The sequence below is a fragment of the Sparus aurata genome, chromosome 2, assembly GCF_900880675.1.
Source record: "Sparus aurata chromosome 2, fSpaAur1.1, whole genome shotgun sequence".
Lineage (NCBI taxonomy): Eukaryota > Metazoa > Chordata > Actinopteri > Spariformes > Sparidae > Sparus > Sparus aurata.
In genome coordinates, this window is record NC_044188.1 from 4,517,098 (window position 1) to 4,539,294 (window position 22,197).

At 43.0% G+C, this 22,197-nt stretch overlaps 6 protein-coding genes across 7 annotated transcripts; all 6 read right to left on the reverse strand.

The window, feature by feature from the left end:
• Positions 1 to 78: 78 nt before the first annotated feature.
• On the reverse strand, positions 79 to 19,051 carry cldnj (claudin j). 2 transcript variants are annotated; one of them, XM_030442954.1, is made up of 2 exons: positions 18,910 to 19,051; positions 79 to 1,941 (listed from the first exon to the last, which is right to left on the reverse strand). In XM_030442954.1, the coding sequence occupies exon 2, from the start codon at positions 1,922 to 1,924 to the stop codon at positions 1,289 to 1,291; it is 636 nt and encodes a 211-aa protein (XP_030298814.1). In that variant the 5' UTR covers positions 1,925 to 1,941; positions 18,910 to 19,051; the 3' UTR covers positions 79 to 1,288. The 2 variants fall into 2 exon arrangements, with proteins under 2 accessions (XP_030298814.1, XP_030298823.1); XM_030442963.1 differs by having other exon boundaries at positions 79 to 1,949.
• LOC115597188 (claudin-4-like) lies at positions 3,347 to 4,581 on the reverse strand. The gene has a single exon (XM_030442943.1). The coding sequence runs from the start codon at positions 4,352 to 4,354 to the stop codon at positions 3,689 to 3,691; it is 666 nt and encodes a 221-aa protein (XP_030298803.1). The 5' UTR covers positions 4,355 to 4,581; the 3' UTR covers positions 3,347 to 3,688.
• Positions 8,047 to 9,142, reverse strand: LOC115597208 (claudin-4-like). Its single transcript, XM_030442970.1, has one exon. It carries the CDS (start codon positions 9,063 to 9,065, stop codon positions 8,433 to 8,435), a length of 633 nt encoding a protein of 210 aa, XP_030298830.1. The 5' UTR covers positions 9,066 to 9,142; the 3' UTR covers positions 8,047 to 8,432.
• Positions 9,846 to 11,105, reverse strand: LOC115597161 (claudin-4-like). The gene has a single exon (XM_030442898.1). It carries the CDS (start codon positions 11,022 to 11,024, stop codon positions 10,269 to 10,271), a length of 756 nt encoding a protein of 251 aa, XP_030298758.1. The 5' UTR covers positions 11,025 to 11,105; the 3' UTR covers positions 9,846 to 10,268.
• On the reverse strand, positions 12,785 to 15,969 carry LOC115597174 (claudin-4-like). The gene is made up of 2 exons (XM_030442920.1): positions 15,881 to 15,969; positions 12,785 to 14,019 (listed from the first exon to the last, which is right to left on the reverse strand). The coding sequence occupies exons 1-2, from the start codon at positions 15,952 to 15,954 to the stop codon at positions 13,362 to 13,364; spliced, it is 732 nt and encodes a 243-aa protein (XP_030298780.1). The 5' UTR covers positions 15,955 to 15,969; the 3' UTR covers positions 12,785 to 13,361.
• On the reverse strand, positions 16,491 to 17,655 carry cldna (claudin a). The gene has a single exon (XM_030442981.1). It carries the CDS (start codon positions 17,554 to 17,556, stop codon positions 16,933 to 16,935), a length of 624 nt encoding a protein of 207 aa, XP_030298841.1. The 5' UTR covers positions 17,557 to 17,655; the 3' UTR covers positions 16,491 to 16,932.
• Positions 19,052 to 22,197: the final 3,146 nt, after the last annotated feature.

The following is a 22,197-nucleotide window of genomic DNA, read 5'->3' on the forward strand; positions in this document are numbered from 1 at the left end:
GAAATAAAGCGTCTCAGCAGTTTACTACCCAATCAAATTGCTGAAATTGTTAACACTGCTTTGTCTGAATGAGGGATTTGTCCTTTTTTCCGGGTTGTATGTGCCCCCTTACAAAAAAGCCGGCCCCAACCTGGCCCCCCATTAAAACTGGTCTAGAACCACCACTGATCTAGAGAATTTGGAGGCCAGGTCAACAGCTTTGTCTATTTATTATTTTACATCTGGCCAACTCAACAGAGGAAGGAGACCCAGGAGACTGCAACACAGGCTGACACAGCACATGTAGTAATAGTGTAACGCCGCGCCAGCTCTGAAGGAGACTTCTTGATCTGTGTCCATTTAAACCTAATGAAGAATATCCATTTAAAGCTGTCCCTGAACTCCAGTTATATCAGTTCAGTGACACACGCTTACCTAAATCAGATTGATGGAAGCATTTGGAGTTCATGGAGCTGGTGCATCTCTCGTATGAGATGTATAAGATGCTAGAAGACCAGGAATCTGACCTTATCACCCCAGCTGCCACTGTATGTGTTCCTCCTCTTCGATTATTTATTGTGGTGATCTTTTAGCATGTATTACTTATGTATAGTGTATGTATGTGTTATGGTATGGGATATGTGCAATACTGTTATGTGTTTGTCAGTGATGGTATGGCTGATGATGTATTGTTTGTTGTCATTGTGGCTGTCAAGGCATTTATGGCGCAGCTGTTGAGTCCAAGACAAATTTCCCTGAACGGGACGATAAAGTATATCGTATTGTATTATATCGTATTGTATCGTATCGTATCGTATCGTATCGTATCGTACTATGGATGAGATACGGTTCAGGGAGGAGAAGAGGGTCCTCTGAATACAGAAGCTCGTGAATCTGAACACGACCTTAGCGTAACTCTACCTTCCGGGCGGGCGGAAAGGAAGATGTACGTCTACAAATTTACAGCTATGAACTTAAAAGACTTAACAGATTCCTCACTTCGTTCCTTCCTGCAGTTTGCCATGGGAACGCTGTCCTGCTGGGGGGGACAGGGACATTGTGGAGTGCTGTGGCCATGAGGGGGCGTACTTGGTCTGCAACAGCGTTTGGGTTGGTTCCTCGCAGGACATTGCATTGTCACACAGTCAATGTTATTCACTTCACTTGTTAGTCATCAGTGTATCTATCTACGGCCATTTGCTTATATCACACAGTTTCATCCTTTAATCCTGAAGTGGTAACTTGTTTGTGACGCGTTTTCAAAGCTGGAACACGCTCGCTAATCTGTGTTCAGCCCTCAGTCGTCACCTCACACGTAGTTCTTGATGGCGTAGCTGCTGTGTGTGGGTGTCCTGGCTAGTGTGTACCCACTGGTGGGGAACCTGGCCCTCTGCGGGGGGCAGCTCGTGCACAGAATGGCTCCTCCCAAGAACAGCAGCCCAGAGGTTACAAAGCCTATATAAATGGCCGCTCCAAGCTCCCTCTTCAGCACCTCGGGGACTCGCGGGTTGTAAAAGTCGCTGATGATGGAGTGGGCCGTCCAGGAAACAGAAACTATAGTGGTCAGGGCTCCCAGACAGAAGGTGGCCCCCGAACTCAGCACCAAGCGAGCCTTGATCCTCGGGTGGCTCAGGCAGTTGGTGCAGCGCGCTCCCAGGAGGAAGATGAGGAATCCCAAACATCCCAGCACCAGGCTGATGCAGATGAGGCCTCGAGCTGCCTGCAGGTCCGGCGACAGATCCAGCAGGGCGTCGTAGAGCTTACACTGCATCTGCCCCGTGTACTCACTGACACACGTCATCCACAGACCCTCCCAGAACACCTGCATGACCACCAGGTGGGTGCCGATGAACGCGGTCACCTTCCACATGGGCAGAGCGCAGATCAGGACGGTCCCAGCGAAGCCGATCATGGAGAGGCTGATACCCAGCTCCTGCAGAGCCATGAGGCCGAGCGAAGACCCTCACACCCTGAGAGACGCAGAGGGAGGAGAGCAACAGAACAGTTTAGATTTCATCAGAAGGGACTGATGGTTTCATTGATTAACACAAAACTGAAATGTTAACGTGTGGCTTTTCATTTCAATGTACAACAATAGAATATATCAGATATGGAAACAAAGGCTGGTGATGAGAACACATACAGATAAACCAAAACAGAAGTCATAACAGTGACCCCAGAGAGAGTTTTCCATAAAGCTGAGGTTGTTTCCTGTAATTGGAGTCATTAGATAAAAATTTAAGGAATTTGTAGTCATGAAGTCAAAGAGCCACTAGAGAGCAGTGTGTCACCAAAGACAAACTCTGTGATTCAGTTTGAACTTTACTTCCAAACAGCTGTTTGTTGAAGCTCAACAAGTGTTTTTGTTTTGCCAGTTAATCTATTTTTCTGTTTCGGTGGGTTGGAACAGTTTTAAAAGGCTCAAACTTAAATGTTTTGCTGCGGGAGATCAGAAACAATTCTATGCATTGCCGAAAAGGATGATCCACATTGTGTGACATCCAGGAAATGACCCCTGGATTTCTGTCATGTTCCTTCTCTTTTTATATTCATGTATGTGTATCATGTGGAGGAACTCAAGTCAACTACAAAAATGCACTTACAACACTTGAGTAAATGTACATTTCATCACTGTTAAAGATCATCAGAATGTTGTTTCCTGACTGAAGCTAAAAGGACATTAATGCCTGAGATAAAAGCTTTATTACTTTAACTTGTGCATGTTTTTTTAGTGCCAGTTTTACTTTGAACAGGTAACCCTGTAAATGTCCTGTTAAATTTGTCTTATACGTGTTCTGTGTTATTCTTGTTGTGCTCAGAGTCACTGAAGAGAAATGTGAAAGTAAACCAGTGAGAACACATTTAGCGGAAAACTGTCATTTTCTAACATTGTAAGTTGTTCACACTTTGAGTTATTTGACTCTGTTCTTTTCTCTGATCCACCGACAGGTAACACGAGAAAAAAACACACAATACTCTCAAAAGGTTGCCGTTACAGTCAACTAACAACATCAGCACTTCAAATCGAAACCATCTTTCTAAATCAACTCAAATCCAAATATTTAGTTTAGTTGAAAAGTCTAAACTTGTCATTAGCTTCAGATAATCCTCCTTTAATTACTTAAAACCATTTCCTTTCTTAAGTATTTACGCAACAAACGCTGACAGTGATTTACTAAACATTCTAAAGGAGGTCTCTCTTTACTAAACAGATCAGCAGGATCGTCCGTCCCTGAGTCACCGTGTTTGTTCCCTGGATAGTGAGAACTCGACAAACCGGTTCTCTCTCTCTCTCTGCGTTTGGTTTGAATCGCCACAGGTGCATTTTTCAAATGTACATAAACAAGAAGCATGAGAGGAAAAAAACTTAGAGCAATAGGAGGTCATTTATTGTGAAAAAAGAATTACATATATCAAAGAACAAAACGATGCACAGTGCAGTGACACAAAGGTTTCTCTTCAACTGAAACCATATTCCCAAACATGTCAAAGTACCACATAAACAGGACCATTACCCAAAGCAACAATATCAGACAAAGCTTCTTCATACATCCAAAGTGATTCTCTTATAAAGACAAAGTGCATGTTTCCTTCATCGCCGGTTGACTGTCAAATGTCCTTTTTCTTCATATTCCACAGCAGCTATCTCAACTTCAAGCCACAAAACAGAAAGCCATGAGCCGAACTTCTCTTTCTCCCTTTAGAGATGTTAAATGTACGTCTTTGTCGGCGTGGAAGATCGGAATGAATCCACTTTGCTGTTTCCTCCAGCCTTGTTTATGAGATACTTCACCGAAGGCGCCTCGTCCTCTTTGGGGGGGCAGCTGGCACACAGAAGCGCTCCACCCAAGATCAGCAGTCCCCCGGCCCCCCAGCCGATGTAAAGGGAGGCCCCGAGTTCTCTTTTCTGTGCGTCTATGAGCTGAGGGTTGTAGAAGTTCCTGATGATGATGCTGGCGGTCCAGGAAACGGGGATGAGACAGAGTAATCCACAGATGATCAGCACCACACCTGCTGCCACTGAAGCCCTCGCCTTGGCCCTCTCCTCCGGAATGAAGTTGGTGCACTTTCCACCGGCGAACGCGACGAGGAGCCCCGCGATGCCCGTGATGATGGACACCACCATCAGAGCTCGGGCGGCCTGGAGGTCAGTGCTCAGAGCCAGCATGGAGTCGTACACCTTACACTGCATCTGGCCCGTACTCTGGACCACGCAGCTCATCCAGAGGCCCTCCCACATGGTCTGCGATGTCACTATGTTGTTGCCAATGAAGGCGGTGACCCGCCACATGGGCGAGCCGCAGACGATGAGCACCCCGATCCAGCCGAAAAGAGCCAGGGCGCAGCCGGCCATCTGCATCCCCATGGAAGCCATCGTCCTCTCTCCCCGAGCGTCTCTGAGAGAATATTAACAGCTGATCAGGTGTTCATGTGCACGCGAAGCAGACGAAGAATGAAGAATAGAAGGGCGTGAAAACCAAGCTCGTAGAGACACATTAGAGGCCCTGCCAAAGAATACCAGCCGTGCAGGATTCTTTGTGCGCAGGGACAATAAAGGTCGGAGTTTCAATTATTCGTCTGGATGGAGACGAGTATTGTGTTACTCAAGGATTTGCTTGTATTCTTTTACGAGGAAAAGGATGAATGTGACAGAAAATGGTCACATACATACACATAAACATCAAACGCTGCGTTTCATCCGGTCGCCTGTTAATAACTTCCTGGAGAGAGTCAGAGAGTGAGGAAGGAAGTCAGCAAACGTGACTGAAAATAACATGAATAAAACTCTGAATCATCACCTCGTTCATAAACATTTCTGCCTGAGGCGCATAAGACAGATTTCCAATAAACTATGAATGTTTAACAAAGACCCGTGAACTCACATGATCCCACACGACTCATGTCTTGTGTTTTACAAGTTGTGATTGACCCCGAGCAGCAGGACTTACATACTGCGCGTTTAACCTGATAATAAAACTTTAAACATTACATAGAATAATCTGAATTATCCATGTAAATACATCTTTAGTGCTTTCAGTGATTAATATGTTTAAAAGCAAACGCAGAAACTACAGTGTTATTTGGAATATCATTTATTAAAAATGTATTATTCATTTACCGAAACCCATTTTTTTCTGATCATTGTTTATTTGGTGGACCTGTGATTCATTTGTTCCACTGTCTAACTCTGACATCACACAATCATTCACATATAACAGGTCCCGGTAGATTCACTCTTGCGTGGCAGAGGGCAACATAGGAATGTGAAACCAGATCATGCGCAGGGTGTGTTCACACCTGTGAAACACCCTGTAATTCTGCGCTGACATCATGTTTTTGATAAGGAACATGATAGAAAGAAACGCAGGTGATTTCCGCGATGTCACACAACACGGACCACAAGTATTTGTAAACAAGTCGGCGGGAGGACATCTTGAGTTTGAGCTGAAAACTAAATTCACTGTATGATTCAGTGAGATTTTGGCAGCTCGTTTAGTTTCAGGCAAAAATCCTGGTTTGAATTATTAACATTCACCGCCATGGTCATGATAAAAAGCACTTGGATGAGGTTTGGCAATCATCGTGGTCACGCTATGACTAAACCACATGTACTGTTGGTTGGAAATGAGAACAGAGCAGCTGTGTCCTGTGTTTAAGTCACCCGACTTCCTCCTTCACTCACAATCGACACATTATCATTACTTCGTTCACTGAAGGGCTTGTGTGGTGAATGTAAACATTTCATTTTGGGGCATTTGGAGAGGAAAGTCTTATTTGAACAGTTAAATGTTTTCTTTTTACCTTCACATTTTAAAAGACACATGTAATACAACATCCTGACTTCAGTCCTCAATAAATCTTAATTACCTCACCTGTGATTCAGTGCGATTTAAAGCAAAACAAAATAAATAGTGTAGTCACCGAATTTCAGGACAAAACGACAGTGAGAGTGAGGTGAGCTTCAGCTGCTTCAAAGTTCACCAAATCGGGTTACTTAAAGGCAGCAACAATATTTCTGAATCCATCCAAAGCCTGAAATATTCTGTATCTCCATTAGGGGTGTCAACGTTTACATTTTTTTCGACACGTGTAAACGGGGCTTCTAACCGACGTGTACCCGGTTACACGTCGGAGATTTATGATCTCTTTCTATCGCAGTTGTGTTAGCACCGATGCCAGCAGCAGTCTCTCCCTCCAACTTGTTCGGGTGTTTCCATCGCAGGTGGTTTAGCATGCATCCCGTGCTGTTATTGTAAGCCAACTTTGCCTGCCATTGAGTACATTGAGTGCCTACACTCAACTTGATTTCCACTGGCAGTTTGTTCAAAAAACACACAGTGCTCCGCTTGTTGACCGCCGCCATCGTGTCCCCCAGTCAACTTGAAGTGACGTGACGCGACATTGGCTGTGGCTGCAGGTTTTTTTTTATTTTTTTTATATCAACGTAACATTGTGCCCCATTCATCTATTATGTATGCGGATAACTGCGCTAGTGGGAACATTTAATTGTATAGTTAGTTAATGTTATTATCTGAAGCTTTCAGGCAACATTATCTTACTTTCACTTTTAAAAAATTGCGTCCCTCCAATTTTCCTTCGGCCGTCGGTATCAATTTATAGCGGGTCGGCTCTGGTACGGAATGTAATCTGTGCTACTGTCGGAAAACGGGTCGGATGCGGTGACCCGTGCAGGACTCTGGTCTAAGTGACCATTTTAATCCTCTAGCCAATTATCAAGCTAAATATCCAACATGCTAGTTAACGTCAAAGACTATGGTGGAAGACGACGGTAAAATATTTCCACTAGATTTATTTATGCCTGAATTTTTAAGGTGTGGCGGCTTTTATTTTGCCGTGGCGGTGCGCCACAGTAAATTACATGTAGAGGAAACCCTGAATAGTATATATATTGATGAGAAATGAACAAGGAGGAGGAGGAGGGAAAAAAAAGACGTGTAAACGGTTATTGATTTTTCTAAACGGTTATGATTTGTTATGCGTGTACCCGTTTACACGTGTAGACGTTGACACCCCTAATCTCCATAAAAGGTTGCCATAATTAGCCTTACATGTCATTACAATTAGCCTTTTGTCTTAATTGAACTCCATTGACATATAAAACACATCAGTGAGTCATTTCACAGCTAGTGATTTAAACCACGTGTGACCCACATTTAATCACCTGGTAAGAAAATATTTTCTCGCGTGTCTCTATTATTGGGAGATAGTTTTGGTCTTTTTTATAAATTGTTCAGACTAAATGTAGAATATAATCGCAGCTTTATCCTTTAAAACTGAGTCGGTCCTCAAACCTCCTCGTCATTGTTTATCTGATCTAAAGCAACGTCTAGAAACAAGAATGATCACTGAACTAAAAAGAAGTTTCACCCTGAAAGAACTTTTGAAATGTCGACGTTTTGATCCAGGTGGTGCTTAAAGGCTGGTTGTGTGTTTGTGTGTGTGTGTGTGTGTGTGTGTGTGTGTTTGTGTGCGTGTGTTTGTGTGTGTGTAGGTGTGTGTGTGTGTGTGTGTGTGTGTGTGTGTGTGTGTGTGTGGGTACGGCTCTTAATGCGTGTTGAAACTAACACACTGTAGCCAGCTTTGACTGGCACTCAGCACTGTACAACTGGTTTAACCGGTTTAACGTCTGCATGAAGAATTCAATCGACTGCTGCATGTTTTTGTTGGTTTCATCGTGTCGTGCCAAAGTTTCTAGTTTGTGACCTCTTTAAATTTTACAGCACGGTAATTTGTGCCAGCCAGCACATGCCAGCACATGAAGTTGGGTCACCAGTGATTTCCTCTTCAGACGTGATCAAACTGACAGATTTGGTCAGTGTCGCATCTGGATTAATTTAAATGTCTTGCTCACAGTCGGTCACACCCCTGACCTGGTTTGAGTTTACTTTGTGAATCTTCTACAAAGTCATCTTCACACTGAACTTGTCTGACGAGTTGCTCTGGACTGTCAATTCAAACCCACAACCATTCACAGAAAAACAAGAGAACATAATAAAAGTTAAGTCGACTCTCTGTGAACGGAAATGAAACGCTTCGACAAAAGAATATAATTTAAGAAATATTTTTATTAAAATCAGCGATTTCAGTAAACAAAAGCAGCCTTTTGGTATTACTATTGAATTATATATATTCACAATGCATCAGTGTACTGTACAGGTTTTCTTCAATACATTCAAACATTCGGTTTGATACAAGCTTAGAATGGAATAACTCAGTCCGTTCATTGTGATGTGCTGTAGTTTCACAACACGTCCTTCTGCCACAAGAAACACATACTCGCTCGCTTCCAGAGAAATCAGAAATTTCTCAGACAATCGTCCTCGCTCTGTGTGGAGACACAGCTTATGGGGCTATCAGAAACTCACAATGAAGGGGATTCACTCAAAGAAAAAGTAAAATCATGTGCAGTCTTTTTCAGGAGAGCGGGCCGCTCAGACGTAGGCTCTGCTGGTGGCTGTGGACCTGGCGCCGGAGTACTTGACTGGATATTCTGGGCCGTCTTTGGGTGGGCAGGAGCTGCAGAGGAGGGCACCACCCAGGAGGAGAAGTGCAGCCGTGCCCCAGCCGATGTAAAGCGCGGCTCCCAGCTCTCTCCTCTGGGGGTTGGTCAGGATGGGGCTGTAGAAGTCCCTGATGATGGAGTGGGCAGACCAGCAGACGGGGATCAGGATGAGGACGCCGGCACAAATGAAGATGACCCCAGAAGCGACGGCCACCTTGGCTTTGGAGCGTTCATTCTCCACAAAGTTGGTGCACTTGCCTCCTGCGATGCCCACAATGACGCCGAAGACGGAAACGATGATGGCGATGACCACGAGGGCTCTGGCGGCCTGGAGGTCCTGGGGCAGCGCCAGCAGAGAGTCGTAGATCTTGCACTGCATCTGGCCTGTGCTCTGCGTCACGCAGTTCATCCATAAGCCTTCCCAGATGACCTGCGCTGTCACAATGTTGGCTCCGATGAAGGCCGTGACCCTCCACATCGGCAGGGCGCACACGATGATGGTCCCCAAGAAACCGATGACGGCCAGGACGAAGCCCAGCATCTGCCGTCCCATTGACACCATGATGAGGTCTCGTTGAGTCACTTAGATCTGAACTGAAGAATTGAAGATTTCAGGAGCAGGTCAGCTCAGCTCAGAGTTGTAAAGTTGAATGAAGGCTGTGGTACACTTCGCCTGGTTATAAGGATGCCTCTCTCGAAGGTGGAGTCAGGTTGCCTCTGACCTGAAACCGATGTACTTTTACCCGCCCAACCAGATTCTTGACATTATTCGTATGTGGACGGAGGAGTTTCGATGAGATGAACATCAGTCTGAAACGACTCTATGTTAATGAGGGCCGTAAAGAGGCACCGCATTCGTCAGCCGAACAATGCTTTCTCAGTGACCGGCCTCTCTGATTTGACGGGTTACCGGAAGATCAGGTCCGGTCACTGGTTTCAGGTTTAAAAAAAAACATCGACAAGGGAGTGAGTATCACCAGATGCCAGACGTTTACAGAAAGAACCACCATTTATGTTTCCTCTTTCCTGTGGTTATTCATTACTTCTGTTTAATCACTTAAAAACTGTTCTAGTAATGTATTTTTATCTAACCAGAATGAAAGTGTTGTCACTGATCAATGTCACAGTTGATTGGATCGATACAAAAAAGGTTTATATTTTGATTTTGTCTTTATTTTCACAGGTTCGTCAAGTCTAACTTTTTATCAGAGCTCATAGCAAAATGACGCAGAGATCTAAAGTTTGTTGATATACTTCTTATAGATTTATTTATCTCAGACCTTCACATACCCATAAAATAGCAACAGTATTGTGATAATGACTCCACAAACACATGAGTGAATAAAGTACAAACGTTTTATTGAAAATCTTTTGAATAATCTCAAAAAATAAAGTGGCATTTACAGAAATCAAACACATCACAAATCTTTACTATATACAAAATCAGCTCTGTGTGACAAGGAAATAAATACATTGACACTGATTTATTCGAAAAGCAATGCAACTTTCACAATATTCTTCTTGTCTCAAGACTTCATCAACTAGAAAAGAGCACAGCATCAATCCAAAAGAAAAACAGTTTACAGTGATTGTTGTTTTTTTTTTAAGCCGATTAATTTTCAATCCCATGAATGTTTCGGGATGCATACCATCCTCTAGAAATACACTGTGCATATTGGTGCAATTTTACAATAATCAGATACAAAGTTCCTGAAAGCAGCTTGCCAGGATTTACAGTCTTTATCCTACTCGTGTTGTTTCAGTTTTAGATGTATCCCGCGGGAGAGTATGCGTTTGGTCCTGCGTACGGTTTGCTGGGTACGTACGACCCAGTGGCTGTGTACGGACGGCTGGATGGGGGTACGTACACGGGGCCGTACGCTGATGGGTTTGCCCCTGGCGCCGCGTAAGGGTACATCTGTGCTGCTGGGTAGCCTTGGTATCCGTACGCGGGCCGTTGAGGAGGGCAGGACGTGGTTAGGATGATCCCACCGACCAGAAGAAATACAGCAGAGCCCCAACCGATGTAGATGGAGGCTCCGATCTCCCTCCTCTGCGTCTCGATGGTCAAAGGGTTCTCGAAGTCTGTGATGGTGATGGCTGCAGACCAGCAGACGGGGATCAGCTCCAGGATGGCGGCGAAAATGATGAGACAGCCTCCTACGATCACCACGTTGGCCTTCGATGAGTCTTTCTTCAGGCAGCCCATGCACTTGGCTCCGATGAAGGAGACGATGAAGCCGATGAAGGCGAAGATGAGGGAGATGATGACGAGGGCTCGGGCAGCTTGCAGATCCCTGGACAGCCTGATAACAGACTCGTTCAGCCTGCACTGCATCTGCCCGGTGCTCTGCATCACACAGTTCATCCACAGGCCGTCCCACACGATCTGGCCCGTCACGATGTTGGCTCCGATGAAGGAGGTCACTCTCCACATGGGGATCCCGCACGTCACCGCCACCCCGACAAAACCTATGAAGCTGATGATCTGGCCCGCCACTTCCTTGCCAATCCTCCCCATGTTGAAGAGGCTTTGTCCGCGGCAGGAGAGAGATGTGCTTCAGGTCCGGTTCCCTTTCGAAGTAACGCAGCTCTCTCACTTGTTGTTTGTCAGAAAATGTGCAGGAGGAGGGCTGTCATGTTGTCAGGGGAGCTCTTCTGGTCAAACAAGATTCCTTCTTATAGACCTCAAGGAGTGGCGCTCATTGTTTAAACGATGCCTCGTTTTTGTTCTTGGAAAACGCACTTTCATATGCAGATTTCAGTCAGGATGGAGTTATTGGCTGGAGTTACAACCACTCTGTGATTTAAAAGGTCCTGAAACCAGTTCAGGCTGTAAAAGATGGTGAATGGTTAAATTATATCTAGTTGTTTTATTCACAAACAGGCAATTTAACATCAGAGCAGCGGTGAGGCAATTTAGTACAATGTTGAACCCCCAACACACAACTGTTGAGCTCATGAGATGATTTCTTTTTACTTTGGAGTTAATGTCAATATTTAATTTTAGTTTAAAGAGTCTTTATTGTTCGGATAAGGGAAATGCACAGAGTATTTTTAAGACTTCTACACTGTTTATTTGCCACCACGTTGAGACAACTTTTAAGGAAATGATGGGAGAAAATTGTGAGCTTTCACTTTTCCTTTTTTACTTCAGAGTTGTCACACTGTTGACTCATTGAATTATAGCTGTAGACCACAGCGTCTTTATACAACCACAGCAGAGGGATTGCATGCATGATTTCTTTTAGTTTTCTTATTTTTCCCAGTGAATGTGCAGATCACAATAACAGTGGAGATAATGATATGTTAAATCCATCACACAAGAAGTAACTTTATGTACAATAAGATGGAAAAAATGCAAAATGAGTTGAAATATATTGACGTTTCACATATCAACAAAAATCCAATATCACAAATCTCTATATTTGTCCACATATCTCTATATTTTTCCACATTTAAGGCCACATAAATAAGACACAAGACACAGAAAATGGACTTATATGTGTCCCTGATGTCGACTGTAAGCTCTGTGGCAGTCTGAAAGATAATCGAAAGCCAGCAGATCTTAATATGGCCCGTGCAGTGACAGGAGACCGGATGTGGCCTCGTTAATACAAAAACAAAAACCAAGCCTTAAGCTGAGGAGGAGACTTCATCTGTTCAGCATTGATAACAATCAGCTTGATGGAGTGATGACACACAGGAAGTCGGCCGCGTCTAGTGACGTTGCATTTGAAAAGAAAGAGAAGTACTACATCCCACAGATACCGCTGTTGGGTAAACAAACAGACACTCCATTTTCACACACCTATCACAGTGATACTGCACTGGCAACTATTTCCACACTAGAATCCAGAGAAGAAAATGACGCTACGTTTTCACAGCACACTCATTTTAAAGCCCAGCACATTTAAAACAACTGCAACTTTTTAAATTGTGTTTAAGCTAAGTCTGAGTATGTTATGTGTGGGCTAATGTCTCTGCTGAGCAAAATCAGGTTGTTGAAGTCCTCGGTGATGATTTTGGTTGCAGACAATCAAAGATAAAGAAACTCTCAGACATGATTTTGATTTTAATAATGCAGATTTACAGGTTTCGTTTCTGGTTTATGTCAATCTGGTCTATTTTTTTTGTGGGCATGTTATGATCACGTCATGTGAACGGCACTGCTGCATAATCATCTCTTAATTTAACACCTCTTCCCTCCTCTTTAATCTCCATAATGCCATCAAAATGCTGATCCTTTTTTTATTCCAATGCGCAAGTAAACAGTCATCATCCGGTGAGTATATTGTTTATTTACAGCAACATCACAAGATTCAGAAACACAGAAATACACATGTGGTATCTGCAGGATGTGTGAACATGAAAAGGAAAACGGATTAAAATGCACAGACTTTACTGAAGGTGTAACTATTACCAAAACCCCTTTTTGTTGACGTAATTAGAAAATGTGATTAAGCAGAAGTTATACGAGAAGGAAGCTGACAACTAGTCTGACTGCAATAACAATACTAATCCTAGTTATTCACCAGACAGCCACAATACAACTTGGATTTAAAACATTACTTTAAATTAAGATTTAGACTGAGAAGGCTTTATTCCATTGGTGTGACTGTGAGCCAACCTGAGCAATCTCAGGGCCTCGTCAGCACAACTAAATGGAATGAAGCCAGTGTTTATGCTTCTAGTCAAACTTGCCGGACAGGACAAAATGTCCGTTGTGAGAAAGGTCACTTTGACACATTCGCTAACCACCAATCAGATCTCAGGATTCGGCTCTGATTTCATGTTTTACATTTCCAGGTCAGACACGTTTTAAAAGCAAGAGTCCGTGCAGGAAGTGCTGATCGTCTTATACGTATTCTCTTGATGTGGAGGTTGACTTCACGGGTATGAATTTGGGTGCGTAGTGATGCTGTTCGTGTTTGGGCGGGCAGTTCCAGCACAGAAGCCCGCCTCCCAACAGCAGCAGTGCAGCAGCCGACCAGCCGATGTACAGCGCCGCTCCTAACTCGTACCTCTGGGCGTTGAGAGTTATGGGGTTGTAGAAGTTGGTGATGATGGTGTTGGCAGACCAGGAGACCGGGATGAGGCAGAGCAACCCCGAGACGATGAACAGAACTCCAGCCAGGATGCAGGCCTTCGACTTGGACCGCTCGTCCTCGATGCAGTTTGTGCATTTCCCGCCAGCGATCGACAGCATCACTCCGACGACTCCGGTCAGGATGGAGATGATGATCATGGCCCGGGCGGCCTGCAGGTCTTGGGGCAGAGCCAGCATGGAGTCGTACACCTTACACTGCATCTGGCCCGTGCTCTGCACCACACAGTTCATCCACATGCCCTGCCAGATGGTCTGAGCCGTGATGATGTTGGCTCCGATGAAAGCGGTGACCTTCCACATGGGCAGCGCGCACACCACGATGACCATGAACCAGCCAATCACAGCCATCGATATACCAATGATCTGGATCCCCTGAGAAACCATTTTGCCGCCTCCGTCCGTCACACTTGAAAATCCAAGACAAAAGACGAGTGGAATGAGGAGAGCTGGTATTTATAGGGTGCCGTGTGAGAAGTGGGACACAGACATGAGGGTATGTGATACCACAAACCTCAGCTCCTATTGGCTGGAAGGAGTTTACACACAAACAGAGACCCACTGACCTTTTAGTGGTGCTGACCTGCCAGAATCCAGCGCTTCAAGGTCAGACACAAACAAAAGAAACACTGTCGACAGCACAAGCACAAACTTTGAAAGAATATTCTTCTGAATTCACAACTTTATAAAACCCTTAAAGTTCATCCAAAAGATGAAAATTCAGTCATTATCCAGCAAACATTTCTGGAGCTTCACAGCAAAACAACTTAAAAGAAATACAAAAAAAGTCTCCCTGCAGCTCATCTGGTGTCTGCCTACAGGTTTCACATTGATTTAAAAAATATGTTTTTTACATGTTTACATGCAGTCGAGCTTGTTCACTCATTCACACTGAGCTTTATGAAGCCATTTGTTTTTGTCTTTGATTTTTAGTGTCCAGCTCATACAGTTATTTAGGCGAATGCTGCAACGCTGTTCTGCTGTGAAGCTCCAGAAATGTTTTGTGGACTAAAAACTACTCACAGTAACATGCTGCATGCTTCAACTGCAACTCTACAGCCCTCGGATGTCATTTATCATTCTGCACTAAGATGTTTTGCTGGTTATTGCAACTGTGGGTTCAAGAAACATGTTAAAATCAGCATTTCGTGCAACTTGGTGCCGCCCACAGTTTCTGACTGTCAGACGTACTGGCGGTGCTCACGACAAACAAAACTCATTACAGCCTCGTTACTCGTGACGCTGCTCACCGTTACAAGACACTGCAACAACACAAAAAGTTGCATGGTGTTGCTTCAAGGTGTCGCTCTCTCTCTGCAGGCCGTGATAGACATTGTTTTTACTTTTTGTATCTGTAAGGCCCTTACTGTTATTTAACGCCCCTACATAGCTTTGTCCTCGCTTGAATGACTGGATTACGCTGCAGGTGCTTCACCTGAACTTTGGAAAATCAAGTTTTTCTTTTTGTTCACGTCTCACTTGAAATAACAAGCAGAACCACCTAAAGCTGACCTCATTTTTATCCTGAGGGCACTCTCAGTATTTTAATCTCATCTTCTTTGACTTCTCGCTGTTCTTGTGTCTACTGATTCATCTGATTCATTCCTGACGTTTTGGCTTTTTATTATTTGTTAATTTTACCGTTTTATTCAGGCCTCCTGTTTTAGTGTCTCGATGTCGAAGATCTTTTGAACGCTGCTGCTCGAGTCCAAGAACCAAAAAAGAAGATCACATCGCTCCTGTTATAGATCTTTATTCTGCAGTCCTGTCCGTCAGAGAATATATTATAAAATCCTGCTGTTGGTTTATAAAGCACTGACTGGTTTCAGGGTTATACATTTCTGATGTGTTGCCACGTTAGGAACCATCCAGTCAGGTTCATCAGAGCAGCGATCAGTTATTATGCACCTCACATCTGGAACAAACTCAGAGGAAAAACTGCAGGTCTGCTCGACTCTCACCTCTTTTAAATCGAGGCTTTTATTTTGTAGTCTTGTCTCTTTTAAACCATCTCTATTTTAGCTTATTTTCCAATTTCTTAACTTGTTTTATCGTCGTGTTTCTTGATGACTTCCAACTTGTTTTTTAATGTCTTTTAATGTCATTTTTATGCCCCTGTAAAGCATTTTGAGTTGCCTGGTGTCTGAATTGTGCTCTACAAATAAACTTGCTGTGTCTTGTCTTGTCTAATATTCAGGTTTCTGATCTGAACAAGAAAAACACAAGTGATCTTGTTTATAAATGAAAACATCTACTGTGTGTTTATGTACCTGATGTTACCTGAAGCTCCGGTTGTTACGTGGGTGTTTTTACATGACTGGATGTGAGATAAACCACATGACATGTTGTTTTGTTTACAGCAAGGGGCAGTGTTGCACCGGTAATGAGTCCTCAGTCATCAGGGAGACTTCCTGTTAAAAAAAATATATAGATACATTCGTCTCATTATTCACAAGACTAACATGAAGATTATGACTAATTTATTAACAACCTTGTATAGATGTGCTTAAAATCTAGAGAGAGTTTTGTTGCTTTTAACAAAGTAGTTAATTATTTAAAGTCTCAATTCAGTTAAATAGTTTTTCAGACTTCTTTTCAAACAGATTTTTAATGATAGGTGAATTAGTATTAAGTAAAAAGTTGTATTTTATTTGTAAAATATTTATAATTGCTTTTGTTATTTATGTTGTTATTAAATAGCTGTAAATATGTCTGTTAATAAAGTTGTTCTTAATACTACAAGGGTGGCTGAAGCTTATTGACCCGTCGTGTCTCGCAGTGCCACACCCAATGTCTTCCCCCCTGTAGCCTCCATTTTATCTTAAGAAGAAGCTGTTTTAATATGTTATAAAAATCTGAAAGAACGCACAAACATGATAATTAGATGTTGATACAAAAACAATCTTTATTTACAGATTCAGACAGTCACAAATTACTCACACAGTAAAATGAAATGATATCTATAACAGATGAAAAGTAATACAAATTCAGTGACATGTTAAAAGTTGCTCCAATATCTCTATGTATCTTTTTCTTCTTCTTCTTCTTCTTTTTTTTTTTTTGCACTCTCATTGATTCAATCACTTCGACTCTCAGTCCACAGAAGGAGTTGTTGTGGGTGTGGTGCGTGTCTCTTTGTCGTGCCGACGATGAATCAAATCCTGAAGCGCCGTAACTCAACATGAAAGCGTCAAAACAAGCTGTGATCGCAATAAAATCACTGTGAAATTCAAACCATGCTCATTTCGGCAGTATGAATTAATTTCAACGGACCGTAAAGCATTTGATTAAAGTCTCTTTTCAGTCTGTTTGTCATTCCTCCTCAGACGTAGTCCTTGGGTCCAGATGATCGGGCAGCTGAGTACTTGGCAGAGTAGTTATCCTTGGGAGGGCAGTTGGCACAGAGGAGTGCACCGCCCACGATGAGGAGGCCTGAGGCCCCCCAGCCGATGAAGAGTGCAGCTCCGAGCTCCCTTTTCTGGGAGCCCATTGTAAGAGGGTTGTAGAAGTTGCTAATGATGGTGTTTGCCGTCCAGCACACGGGGATGAGGCACATCACACCAGCAAGGATGAAGATCACACCGGACGCCACGCCGATTTTAGCTTTGGAGCTCTCGTCCTCCACGCAGTTGGTGCATTTGCCCCCTGCGATGGACAGGAGGACTCCAAGGATGCCGATCAGAATGGCGATGATGATGAGGGCGCGGGCGGCCTGGAGGTCACGGGAAAGCGCCAGCATGGAGTCGTAAACCTTGCACTGCATCTGGCCCGTGCTCTGGACCACGCAGCTCATCCAGATGCCTTCCCAAGTCGTTTGAGCAGTCACAATGTTCTGGCCAATGAAGGCCGTCACTTTCCACTGGGGCAGGGCGCAGACGACGATGGTCCCAATCCATCCGATAATGCAGAGGGCGATGCCCAACATCTGTAAGCCAGCCGCCACCATGTCTCCTCAGAAAGATTCTTGCAGTTGTCCCAAAAAGAAAAGAAAGGTCCAAAAGTTGTGTCTCTGGAAGTCAGTTAAGTCTTGCTTGAGAGATCCCCAAGAATGAATGTTTGGGCACGGTTGGACCGGGTCTTTTATACATTTGACCCGGGAGGGGCTTGGCGTATAAACACACGCAAACTGTCGCACAGAGCTGTGACGTGATGGCTAACCCCCACTTCCCCACCCGAAGCCGTGGGCATGTGTCATCATGTCAGTTTTTGTCTCAGTCAGTAAATCGTTACAGGTGGAATGGCCACGCTGTGACTCACATGTGCTGGGATCAGTTGAGTAGACTTTAAAAAAATGTCATTGGCCACACCCTCAAAGCTGCTGGAGCATATTACGAGTCCTGTTATTTCCTCCTACATGTGCAAAATGTTAGCTTTAAAGGACATTTTAAGGCACAGTGTGGTTTAAAAATGGCTGTTGTGGTTCTCAAAACATTTCCTACACCAGAGGATTGTACTGATGAGTCTATAGAGGAGCGCTTAATGTGTCACTCGTGATTAAAACCAGAAATAAAGACAGATTTTCTCAGTCTCAGGGTTTTCATGAGCCAGTTATATCTGTCATTTCCATTCCATTTTAGTCCATTATTAAAAAAATAAGAGTCCTAAGTTTAGATTTACGAAATGAATAAATAAAAACAACCTTTGTTTGCTCGTGATGTTTTTCTGTTAACCTTTAACTTGTCTCGGATCTTTTCAGCTTTGGGAGCTTCACTTTGTGACAGAGACAGAAAATCTGCACACCTGCTTGTGTGCAGGTTAAAAAAACTGTGTCTGAATATGCATTTCAGTGCATAAAAACACTTTAATTTCCCTTCTTTGCTTCTTTATTTCTCGGTTGATGAATACTTAGTTCACAGAATTTAATAAAACATCAAGAACTGTTGATATGATGAACAGAAACACAACACGTTTCACTTGAACTCCTTAATAACCACTAACTACTACTACTGACTTTGACAAAATCTAAACCACCAAATGCAACTGGTTGTGCAAGTGCTCCGACCATTCTGGTATTCATCAGTCCCAGTATCCCTGTAAAATACTGTAAAAATGTAAAACTCAGGTCCATATTACATTTAAAAAATGATCAAACTGATTTAACAGGCCTACACTCACATAGCAGTGCGACTGAACAGCCAAAAGACGTGACCATGTAAATATATCCATAGAATAAGAAACTCAATATTTCTTAACAACGTTTCCATTAGAAATAAGAAATAAGCAATTAGGCATTTTATATAAACATAAATGAACAGAAAATATGAATCGTAAGGCAAAAAAGAGCGAGGTAAGTGCTGACCTTGCAGTGATGTCAGAAGGGTTGTAGTCGTCTCCTGCAGGTCGTTCTGGGAGATAAAATTTGGGGGGTCCCGCTTGATTTATCGATAGTTTTCCTCAGCGGTGAGAAGACATGCAGGAGGGAGATGTTGGGGAAATGGACAACACTCTGCCAAGTGATTCCAGTTGACAGGCTGGTCCAAAAAAAAAAAGAGGGAATAGTGAGAGGGGGCAAAGAGAGGTAGAGAGAGAATCAGATTGTTTCAGAAATGAATGGAGGCAGTGTTTAAGAGCCAAAACTACCGTTAGGACCATAATGCCTCTATTTTATCCAAGGTAGGATCATTAAAGCTACTTCGGCCTGGCTAAGGAGATTGGGTTCCACACACAAGGAGGCAGCGAGGAATTTCCACAATTAAGAATCTGAGGAGAGATGGTTTCAGGGTGAGATTAGTCCTGATAGGCCTCAGAGACGCCACAATCACATGTGTCATGTTTTGAAATGAACATCACAGTAGTTAATACACATGCTGCAACTTTAGTAGCTATAAAAAAAGCACTGAATAATCTCAAATAGTCTTATTAAAATGCTAAATTAAGTGTCTCTTATAAATCTTTGTGTTTGAGAGTAAAGGAACTGAACAGTGTCACAACTTGAAAACGTTGACTTTGAGGCAACTTTGCAAAAGGGACCAGAGCAAATTTAGCAGCAACAGACGAAAGATTTGATTGAAGCTGCCGTGAGAAAATGCCAGAGGGAGCCGAAGCAACAAGTGTCAGCAGGTCGTCGGAGGCAAGCCCAAACTGCACTGTAACGGCTGTCGCTCAGGTTGACACGCCGGTTCACCTGAAGGGTTGGACCCGTTCGGTTAAACTGGCGGGGTTATTAAGCACAACATCTATCAGTGCAGAAGACAAAAGTTCAGGAGTCTGTATTGACCTATTTTTTCCCCATATAGTAGACGAGATTAGTTCAAATATATGCATAAAGAAACACATTTTGAATGCTGCTGGGGGCGTGTCTCTTTTTAAAGTGAGCAATTTTGTCCCCATCACTCCTTAAAAGCATTATTAGTTAAAAATGTGTTAAAGAAAAATCTTGCACCAAGAAACGTAAACTAACAAATTAGATTAAATTAACTTTGATACCACATTATGCAACTTTTTTTCCACCATAAATGCATATTCTGACCTCATACCATTCTTCATTACATTGCCTGTTAGGGTTAGGGTGCATACTGAAGAATGTTTTTTAAAAAATCCCTTCCTTCAGAACAACTTACTACTGTATGACCAAGTTGTTTTGGACTGTCGCTTTCATCAGGACTGCTTGAATTAAGCAGAAAAAGTTGAGTGAAGCAAAAAATGTAGTATACGCCTTCAGATTCTTGAAATACTCTCAGTTTATGTGTCCGGCACTGGGAAATGTGTTTCTTAAAGGGATATTCCGGTGTACTTTTTAATCCATGGTCTAAATCACTGTGACACTGTGTTAGACTCGCTCTCGAGAGATCAAGTTAGCAGACCACTAATTTACGGAGTTTTATCAACCTCAGAAACGACCGCACGACAACAATACACTGCAGTAAATGGATCCAAATATAAACCGCCACCAAAAAGCCACAAATAATGCTCAGAACAGCACCAAACTTCAGCAACAGTACAAATAGGGTCTCAGCACATAGTCCGGGGCATCTAACCTCCGCTAGCTTAGCTGGATTTCTAGTGGGAAGCTAAAAACAGATTTCAACTCTCCTCCATCAGCTTCCAGGTCGGAGAAGTCCCGACGCGACGATTACCGAGTGTGGTTAGAAATGCTCAATTCCGTTCTTTTCCCTGTCCGCTCTCGATAATAACTGTTATAAACTGGCAGGTAAGACACATTTGAACTTTGATTGTTTTTCCATGGAGTCATTATCATACATTTTCATCCATGAGCCGCGGAACTCTACTGCACTCGGTAATCGACTCGTCTGGACTTCCCGTCAACAGGAAGCTGCTGCAGAAGAGTGGTAAATTTAGTCAGCTTTTCAGTAGAAATCCATGTGTTAGACCATGGATTAAATTTACATCGGAATATCCCTTTAAATGCACAAATGAATTGGTTCTTATTCCATTTTTATATCTTTTCATCAAGAAACCTCCATATGGACGATATGAAATCGCTTAGAATTTGTGCTCCACTGCAAGTTCTGATCCAGTGTTGTATTCAAAGCTCTTGTGAGTTTGTGTTTTTGAATTCACCATTTTAACAAAGATAATAGACTTTATTTAACATATAATTACATCACACCCTGCCTCCCCTTTCTCTTGAATATGTATCTGTGTCGATTTAAAACAATAACAAATTTGACATATATCTGTGTCCTGTGTGAGATATTTTAAGTATTACAGAATTTTAAGTTCAGGCTAAGACACAAATTAAACCACGTTAATAATTTGCAACTGTTGTCGTTAGTTACGCTGTTTTGGTTTTTCAGAAGATAAAAGCATGCCGAGTAGTTTCACGCATCAGAGTGGGAAGTATGTGTGTGTTTGGTGATTTAATCGCAGCGAGCCCTGAGGCCGTTGTGCAGGTACAGTCACAGTTTCAGTGGGTAAAATAAGCACAGCAAGTATCTCCTCAGTGAGTCACGCATGTTCAGACATGACACGATGTCACATGACACAAACAGGCAGCTGAAGCTTTCAAGAGTCTGCAGGAGAGTTGAAAGATATTATCAGATACATCCTGACATCCAGAGTGTAGCACATATGTTTTCTCTAATATCGGGACACAACGGCTCAGATCTTTGTGTTCTTGAAGGTTTTTATTGTTATGTTGGTGACTTGGACTGATGGATTCATCAGCAAAGGTCATCTGTTCGTCTTAAGAGAATTCCAGGTGAATGTGTGGAGGCAGGTAGCGTAGATGTCATCTATGAAATAATACAAACTGCACACGACTGCTGCCGTGCAAGTCTGAAGAAAAGCCATTTTGGTTGTGAAACAATGAGTGACTGACTGTTTGTGTTTTAGCCCGGGAACACTTTCAGTTCCTCGTGAGTGTTAGCAAAACCAATTTTTCACATTCAACAAAAAAAACAGGAACAACTTTTGCTTCCTTTTTCTTAAATAATTTAGCGACTTCCCATCGTCTGCCATAGACGACACAGCATGGACGTTAATAATGTACATTTTGTACACATTGGTGGTGAAACACACACAATGACAACATCATCTGAATAAATAAAGGTTTGTATTGAATTAATAAGTCACAAAGAATATTCGTATAGTTCTTAGAGCGTGCTGTGAAAAAACAGCGACCTAC